This window comes from Nicotiana tabacum, chromosome 5 (genome assembly GCF_000715075.1).
Source record: "Nicotiana tabacum cultivar K326 chromosome 5, ASM71507v2, whole genome shotgun sequence".
In the NCBI taxonomy this organism is placed as follows: domain Eukaryota; kingdom Viridiplantae; phylum Streptophyta; class Magnoliopsida; order Solanales; family Solanaceae; genus Nicotiana; species Nicotiana tabacum.
This window is the reverse complement of record NC_134084.1, coordinates 66,479,849-66,489,587: the sequence shown is the minus strand read 5'-3', so window position 1 is coordinate 66,489,587 and position 9,739 is coordinate 66,479,849. Positions and strand designations below refer to the sequence as shown.

The window sequence follows — 9,739 nt, the reverse complement described above, 5'->3', positions numbered from 1 at the left end:
GAAAGATCACCATGTAAAATGACTACTCATATCTCAAAAAAAAAGAAAAAGATAATTAAACCGAAAAAGAACGACTATAGGATAGAAGTCGTTGGTTCTAGAAATTTCGTAGTTACACTATGTTTGATTTGAAAATTTGTAGAGCTAAATGACTCCTTATTATCTAATATATATATTATCTAAGTTTCCAGAGAAGTCCAGAAACAAGCCAAGATAGGCTTTCTTAGGCCCTGCTTCCAGAACAATCTTCGCCCTGTTCCCTTTATATTATGACGTTCCCCTATGTTTCTGGATTTGCAACTGAAGTTTCAAAGATAACACAACATGGCTCACTGCTTATCAAGATTTTCAATTTCTCAACCTTTTCCATTTTCTGTCAACAATCCAAAATTTTCCTACTACTCTGTTCCAATATCTAGTAGAGGTTGTAATAACAAAGTGAAGGCCATGTCAGTTGATGAAAGACACAATCTTGAAAAGAACAAGCACCAATCTCAGCAACCCATAAAGAGATCACCCCAAATGGCCCCTGTTGGTAAGATTCAAAATATTTCCTTTTTTTTTCTTTTATTACTCTCTCTCTCTCTCTCTCTCTCTCTTGTTGCACGATGTCAAAGTGCTTGATGATGAATAGAGGTTGCTTATCAGCGGAATGAGTCAAATTTGGATAGATCAAAACAAGTAAAATTTTAAAAATGAGTTATAACTTGTTTAAAATTTGCTTGTGTCATAATGAGTGAAATGACATATCATAACATATCACATTCTCAATTTTGATTTTGTATGTCTAAGGTCGGATTGCATTTTGACATTTTGAGTTATACTATTTTGGCAAACCCAATAGTTTGAAAGGTTATCTCGATTTCAAGCTGTTGGGTCAAATAAGTAAACGAATCACAAATTCATACCGTTTAAACTTGGTGAATTGGGTTGGCTTATTCAAATATAGATTTGATTTTGCTATTGTTTTCATTTTGAGCCATTTTTCCTGAGGTTCGTACATTTAGTTACCTTGAACCCAGGGGTGGATCTAGCTTATAAGCCCAGCAATTTTTTGACATATCATGTATGTGTGCTAAAAAAATTATTAAACAATTATAAAAAATAAATCTTGAATGGATTAAATTAAATTGGCTAGGGTAAAACCTCAAATTCATTCAAATCTTGAATCTGGCTTTTGCTAAACATGTACCAAAATCACATACATTACCTTTCTCAAATTTATTAATATCTGTATAGTAGTTTGTTGTTGACGTTTCTTGAATATTTTATTTGTGGCTGCAGGGTTGTGGGATAGGTTCCCAACAGCAAGGACAGTGCAACAAATGATGGACACAATGGACAGAATCATGGAAGACCCTTTTGCTTTAAATGGAAATTGGGTTGCAGAAGAAGATGTTGGGTACAGAAGAGGAAGGACACCATGGGAGATAAAGGAAAGTGAAGGAGAATACAAAATAAGATTTGATATGCCAGGCATGACCAAAGAAGATGTGAAGGTTTGGGTAGAAGAGAAAATGTTGGTTGTGAAAGCTGAGAAAGTGGCCAAGAAAATAAGTGAGGAAGAATGGTCTGCTAAGAGCTATGGAAAGTATAGTACAAGAATTGCATTGCCTGAGAATGTTGAGTTTGAGAAGATTAAGGCTGAGGTTAAAGATGGTGTCTTGTACATTACTATACCAAAGGCTGGTAGTAATCCCAAGATTTTTGACATTAATGTTGAATGAATTAACAATTTTGATCTCTAGTTTATATTGTCTCTTAGTCATATATAGACGCTTCTCTTGTATAAGTTCTCTTTCTTAAGGTTTATGGCTAAAGTTGTAGATTAGTAAGGGCTTATCTTGTAAATTTAATAGCTCTAGGAGGCAAGTGAATGTGGCCACCCCTTCTGAGGTGTAATATTACTAATTAGTCACTTTTTACATTTACTATTTGCGCTTAGCCACGGTCTAAAAAACTAATAGATTTTAGCCATTCCTTTTAAAGGTGAATATATTTTGGACAAAAATTCCCCCAACATATTAAATAACTATTGAATTTGTTTGTGTTTCGCGCAGTTATATTATCGACATGATCTTTTCTTTAATAAATAAATATTAAAAATAATGAAGTGTATCTAACTGATTAAATCGTATTTTCTTCATAAATTAATAACTGATCAAGTCAAAAATTATTCTTAGTCTATTTGTTTGCTTCAAAATTCTACTTTGTCAAAATGACTAATTGCTACACTTCATTTTGACCGTCACATCTCAATTATTTTCTTGAGATTTCTAATACTCCGTAATTTTTTAGGTTAATAACATCTCTTTTCACAATTTTAAGAATTTAATAAATTTATATCCAAATTTACTTTATCTGTCCTTACTTCTATAAAAAGAAATTTTATTCTGATTTTTTCAATAAAAAAATGCAAAAAAGGTTTTCTATTTAATATTCTTATTACCTTGACATTTGGAAATACCCTTTTTTATTTTGTTATTTTTCTTGTTTGTCTCTGTCATTTATGTTATTTTTTTTGTAATATTCACACCCTTCATTACTTCATAAAATCAGAAATTGTTACTTTTTCTTAAATAATCAAGTTGCCTCCTAATAAACTCATGAAAAAAAAAAAAATCACTCTCTTGATTAAGTTCTTTTTATATGTTTTCATTTTACGTGCTATATTAAAATTCCAAAATCACAAGTCTTAAATAATCTTAGTTATACCTTCTCTTTTCTTTTTCTTTCTCCAACATCTCCTTTTTAGTTTATAAGAATCGTTGATAAAGTGCATTAGCTACTTCAATATTTTTCAAGAGTTCTTCTCGATTAGAACTTTTTAAACGGTCTTGCTCTTATAATTTGATTCGATGCTCTCAAGTTTCTTTGTTTATATATATTTAAATTTTTATTATCCTTCATGTTCAATAAAAGTATAATTACAAAAATTAGCCTTTATATATATCCAAATATTATAGCCTCTTTCTACTTTTTAAGGATTTATAATCTATTTTTTTTGTCTTAAGTTATATACGTATAACTCCAATCCTAAAACATCACCTATAGTTCTGTTTCAAACAAAAAGGTAAAAGTAAAAAATAGTCACATAACAAAAAGCCTAAAATAGAAGTCTTGAAAAATCTTTACATCTTTTGTGTTTGAAAAGAGGGTTTTCATTTACCTCGTGTATTTATTTTTGTCACATTGCATATACAAAGTTTATTAGTAGAGTTAAAAATACATAAGCAATTTTCGAATTTATTAGTTTTTATATGAAAGAAAAGTTACAAGTTTATATGTACTTTTTTAAGGAAAAAGTTTAGAATTATATTATGTTCTTCTATTACATTTTGTGCCATCACCAGGAAGTCAAGAAAAAGGAACGACATTTACTTTCAAGGCCTATTTCTTATTTATAATTAATATATCATCTCATTCACATGGGTTAGTCATATTTTATATATAGGAAAGAAGTAAAGTGTTCTCTTAAAATTTTAAAATTGACGTTAATATAACGTTTTAAAAATTAAAATACTCTTACAAGTGTTCCGAGTGGGTGTGTTGTTATTGTTAGATTCAAGTGAATATAGAATTTACTGATTTAATGTATTGAAGCACCTAATAGCACATAACTATTTTAACAACAATAAAATGGATTAGTCAATAAGGTAACAGAGAAATCTAATCTTAGCAATTAAATAAAAGATCAAAGTCTAAAAAATGAATGGATCCTTGCAGTCCCCCGTTAATTCTTTTTAGAAAAAAAAGAAAATACAAAGTAAATCATGTTTCAAAAAAAGTTAAACGTTACATTTTTGTGATAATTTGTAGTGTAATGGAAGCAAAAATTTCAGCTGGAATGCCAAGACTCTTCCGCCGCCACTTTAATGCTCGATTCATCATTTCCCTTGCAAGTTTTACCTATTTTTATAAAGCAACATTTAGTAAATACTATAAATTACAAAAATAAAAATAAAAATAAAACATAATACATGGATATTCTGATCTTGAAAGTAAAATCTAGATACTAAAATATTAAACAAAATATATTATCATTTATCAGTAAATCAGAATTTTTTTTTTCTATTCTGGTATAATTTGCTTTTCATATTCATACCTTTCAATCCCTCCAAAAAATTAAAAACTATCATCCTTCCTTAAAGAAGCAAATGAAACAAATCAACTCCCCTTTCCATTCCTACTAATATCATAGAAAATTCTACAAAATCAGTTTCTCTCTTACTGCTTTTCTTGTTCCCACTCTCCCAGCATCATTCTCTAATCAAAAGGTACAAGAAAAACAAATTCTTTCTTTATAAAGAGTTTGAATGAAAAGTAAAAGAAAGATTAATGAGAAAAAAAGAAGAAAGGTATGTATTGGAGAAGATATGCTTTAGTATTTATAGTGACCATTACAATTTGTAACTTATATTCAGTAATATGAATAGAAATAGTAACGTTCATTGAATGATTATGGTAGAATTAGTATTGATTGTATTAATTGTAATATCAGCTTGGTTATTCCCACCTTTATATATATATATATATATATATATATATATATATATATATATATATATATATATATATTCTATTTTGAAGGATTTCAAATATTTTACAAGTAAAATATATACAACCCTTTACAGATGAAATTTAAAATATATGATATCGGATTTCAGGGTTTTTAAAGGTAAAATTTTAACATTTATAGGTGTAAATTTCAGTAATGGTAACTTAATTCAAACTGGCATAATCATGGAATTTTAATTTGTACGAGTTGAAACTCTAGAATATTATAGTTGAGTTCAAAAGAAGTACTATAAGTGAAAATATCTATTTTAGGTTCAAATCCCAATAAAAATTGTTGGGGTTCCAACCTCTATATGTTTAAGCCCCAACAACTATTAATAGGGTTTGTTCAAATCTTTAGAGGTTCAAACCCCATTAACGATTATTGGGGTTTAAATCCTTTCATGTTGTTTCAAATATTTTGTTTTGAACTCTAAAAATTATTCTTGGGCTTTACACTAGCAAAGACTCAAATATCATAAATCATTCACAGGTTTCGAACTCTAGTATCGATGGCTGAAATAGCATTCCATATTGAAAAATTTTCATAAAGCACCATCTTTTTGGTCTAATTAGCCATTTATAGATACCATTTGCTATATTACGTGTTATAGATACCTTTTATGTTTTTATACAATGTATTCCATGTATTTAAGCTGTTGTATTCATTAATACAACCAAAAATATAGGCGTAAAAACTGGAATTCCAGCTAAGTTTGACATGTATTTAGCTGTATTCAAGCGACATTAACATTAAATAATGTAACTTATCTGCGCTAAAAACGGAAGGAAATCAAATCACATGATATTCTCCTAAATTAACTCAACAAACTAAAACGATCCCTCATTAATCTGTATATGAAAGATACATAATAAAGATTATAGTTGAATAAAGAGAAATACATATGAATAATACAGTTGAATACAACAAAATACACCTTAATTCATCTGAATAAAACACTTGAATACAACAAAAATTCAACTGAATACAGCCGAATAAACTCTTGAATGTAACAAAATACAACTAACTTCTGCTGAATAAAATAGTTGAATATAACTAACTACAACTGAATACAACTGAATACAGTTGTATAAAACACTTGAATACAACTAACTACTGCCGAATAAAATAGTTAAATACAACTGATTAAACCTGAATACAAGTGAATACAACTGATTAAACCTGAATACAAGTGAACACAACTGAAGAATACGTTCGAATACAACTGAATTAAAATAGGCGATTTGAGCGATCTAGAGAGAGAAACAGCCCTATAGCTTCGCCGGCCGGCGTCCAACCATTAATTCCGGCTGGACCCCTTTTTTCCTATCAAAATCAGCATCCAATTTCCTAGCTGGACCCCTTTTTTCCACTCTCCTCTCAATTTCCTCTTCATTTTCATCCTCAGATTGATCAATCAATCGCATTTTTCGTTTCAGATTCAACGGAGCAGGGGGAGGAGATGGGCTTACCGAGCTAGGGGATGACAAACAAACCTTTACGGGCGACTTCTTTTGGGCTTTTTTCTCAAACTTTGTACGCTCAGCTTTGAGTTTTTTAATGTTACCTTCGATCCGGCCTTGTAAACGGAGGCGTTTGAAGCATGGGGATTTACTTGGACGGAGGAGGTGGAAGAAGAGTTAAGAAATTAGGGTTTGTGAGAGAAGAGAGTCTGGTTGTATGCAAACAGTGAGAGATTGTATTGGGGTTTGCAAATACGCGGTAATTATGTGAGAGAAAATACAAAAAGGGAGAGAGAAAAATAATATTTAGCATATATGGTGCCTTAATTGTAGGATGTATCTATATTTAAATTTTTTGCTATAAAGGATAAAAGGTATTTATAGGATGTAATATTTTAAAATGATATTTATTTAAAATAAATAGGATACTAAGGTTTTCTATAGGGTGTAAAAATTCCTAAATTATATAGGCAAAGTTTCAGTTAATCTCAAAGTCATTACGTTGCCAGCAAGTTAAAAATGCGGTCAAATTCTAATGCGGGGCCAAAAAGTGGCTACGCCAACTAATTTTTTTCCCTTCTGGGTGCTTCGTTCAAGGACTCCAAGTAATTAGCCTTTGATTTTTACTTTAGTATCAATGTATCCGAAAAATGTTGGACTGAGACGAGTCTAAATAAACCTATAAGCTCAGGGAGAGTGAGAATTCATATAATTGCCTTTAACTTGTTTGGAATTGAAGAAAAGTTATATTCTTGTGTTAAGTTCATCTGAAAACTGTTTTGCCTACACAAGTTAATTTTGTCGATGAAAAAAAAAAAGTCGGGGGTGGGGAATCCTGGAATCGTATGATTGTACTCATTTTTGAAAAATAAACTGATCCCTTATGTCAAAATTCCGTTATTGTCTTCATGAACTAGTCATTTGCTACAAACGAAATTACTTGTAATTGGGAGCAATAATCTGTGAATATTACTATAACAACCAAAAGTTTGTACCTACTAAAGGGTGTGAGCACGTGATTTTTATTGACGCAACAATCACTCCAAAAAGAAATCAAAAATAATAACAAATGGTTTTGCTGTACAATTTTTGGAATTTACGTGGCATTTTTGATAGTTATTTGTGGTTTTGTCCATTCTTATTTAGTCTTATCAAACGAAAATACAAAAAATATATGTCGTGTGTAATTAAACCATAATTCAGTTATTAAAAGAAAAATCACAAAAATATGCATCTTTGATTCTATTTGTCGCCATGGTGTGATTTTACCTAGTTAAATATTTTAATATGTGTGTGATAATTGTGTTAAGTGCTAATTAATGGGTGTTTAATTTCACTTTAACTAGGTATTGGTTTTAAATTAGAAAATAAAAGAAAAAGAGTGCAAATTGGTTTAAAAATCGGATTGGGCCTGTTTTCTCTAAATTTGAGGCCCAAAAGCAGCCCAAGGCAACCGGTCCAAGCGACCCATCTCCCATGCCACCAAACGACGTAGTTTGACACCAAAACTACGTCGTTTCAAGGACAACCCATCTCAGCCGTTCAAACCAGGTTGATCTGACGGCCCTCGTCCCATCTCCTTTACCCGTTACCTGACCCGACCCAATGAAACCCGGCTTGATCCATTCCCAGCGTGAGACCAAACGACGCCGTTCCCTTCAGTAGAAAGATCACAGCCGTTGATCATTGGCGATCCAACGGCCAATATCAGATCACTCACCCCGTATATAAACCTCTCCTCTTCACCCCGCGCCCTAAGCCAAACCCCCCCTGCCCTTAGGTCGTCCTCACCAGACCCAAACCCTTTAGAACCCTAGTGCCGCCCCCCTTTCCCCTCACCGTAAATCCGCGGCAAGGACGCCGGTGACCACCATCTTAACACCCTAGGACCACCTCGACCCCCTGAACACAGATCTGCTGACCTTAGGTCTCGAATCTTCCCCCACCGTCTCGAATCTTCATTTGAAGATTCGAGCTGGGCCTCGACCTATGCCAAACCACCCCAAATCCATGACAGGCACTCCCCTGACCTCCCTCATGACCAAACCAGGCTTGGTTTGGTCCGAATCCAACCAGGAAAACCTGAATCCCAAATCTACTTTAGGAACCCTAGAAGTCCTGAGTCCGATTTTTGTCCGTTTGAACCAGAAGATTAGGGTCTAATGGATCTTAATCGAAGTGTTCTCAGTTGAGAACACTTCGATTAAAGTCCGTTCAACCCCAAGAAAGGTCGATTCAAATCCGAGACATGGTCTTCTGATTTTTTTTTTCTCAAACCTTTAAGGTATTTCTGCTTTCCTTTTTCTTGTAAGTTCATTTTGTTGTTATAGTTAAATGTCTGTTCACATGTGCCTAAATGGTAGTTGATTTGTTTTGTGTCAACTGTTCTGTCCACCTTGCCAGGACCTCTGTATTGGGTCGAGTCTTTATTCATTTACTGATCGTGTGTATGTGTGTAAACTATACAATCGACTCAAATTGAATTTGGTCGATTAATTAGTTTCCAGGGCAACCTTGGTTTGGTCAGTACAATTTGAATCACATGTTAATACTGTTGGATTCTGATCATTGGCTTCAATTGTATGTGTTGTGATTCGCGTAGTCGATTCGATATATGTCGTCAATTAGTTCAGTTGGAATGATAGTAATTCGACTCATGCTATTTAATTTGATTTACTGAAGCATTGTGAATCAGCTTAGTTGTTTATTGTCACTATGTATTTGTCTGTTAGCTAAATCAGAAAACATTTAAGGATTGGGTTGTAGCTGCAGTTCAGGGTTAAGTCTGAATTGATGGCATGTGCACTTGTGGACAGCATGTGCATTAAAGCCTTTAAGAGATTAAAATTAACTTGACAGCATGTGCTGTCAGGGCATATTCAGGCTGCCCATACCCTTGTTTTAGTTTAATAAAATGGAAATTACTTTGAATATTTTAAAGATAGGGCTGTCAGGGGGAATCTGATGGGGAAGGGCTTTCTTTATGGTTGTGAGTGGAAAACAAGAGGGGGGATGGGGAGTTTGAATTGTTTAACAGGCTAGTAGATGGTATGATGCTAGGCTATAAATAGAGGAGAGTTTCCATTAGTTAAGGGGGATTCAATCAGAGGAAGATCAGAAAAGAGAGAGTGGGGAGTTCAAGAAAGGAAATAGTTCTGAAAATCAAAAATAGTTCTAAAAAAAATCAGAAAAGATATATTTCTAAAAATCAAAAAGAGAAAAAAAAACTCAGGCTGTTTCATTGAAGTGAAATCCTATTTTGCCTCACCCTCATTTTCTGTTTGGTAATCAGCATTAATCTGCCATTTGTTCTGTCCAGCTTAGGGTCCTTCCTTGAGTGTTTGAAAAATCAGAAAACTGTTTCCTTTATTGTGTCAGGATTCACCTATTTCTGTCTGTCTGAACGACATTGGTATCCCCTAGTCCTAACCGAATCTGCTGAGTGTGATTGTTTGGTCACTGGGTATTGTTTCATTGGGTTGTTTTTGGTTTGTCCATCGGGGTTTGATTCTACCATTCTTTGTTGCTACTGTTTTGTTGCTGCCACTGCTGCTGTATTTGTTATTGTTGCTACCACTCTTATTGTTGCTGCTGCTGACTTCTCTGTATTCTTTTCTTCTGTTGTATTCAACATCCAGGTACATATTTTGAATCTCACACTGATGTAACAGTAACAATGAGTACGAAATGAAAGATGCAAAGGAGTTTAATCAGTGGT

General features: G+C 32.9%; 1 protein-coding gene across 1 annotated transcript; it reads left to right on the top strand.

Moving 5' to 3' along the window:
* The first annotated feature begins 282 nt into the window (after positions 1 to 282).
* LOC107798647 (small heat shock protein, chloroplastic) lies at positions 283 to 1,934 on the top strand. The gene is made up of 2 exons (XM_016621668.2): positions 283 to 535; positions 1,285 to 1,934. Exons 1-2 carry the CDS (start codon positions 325 to 327, stop codon positions 1,725 to 1,727), a joined length of 654 nt encoding a protein of 217 aa, XP_016477154.1. The 5' UTR covers positions 283 to 324; the 3' UTR covers positions 1,728 to 1,934.
* The last annotated feature ends 7,805 nt before the right edge of the window (positions 1,935 to 9,739 follow it).

What these genes read in the sequence shown, in the direction of transcription:
- LOC107798647 (XM_016621668.2), top strand. Translation starts at nt 325, where the DNA reads ATGGCTCACTGCTTATCAAGATTTTCAATTTCTCAACCTTTTCCATTT. An exon ending in ACCCCAAATGGCCCCTGTTG is followed by an intron (nt 536 to 1,284) that starts GTAAGATTCAAA and finishes TTGTGGCTGCAG; the next exon opens with GGTTGTGGGATAGGTTCCCA.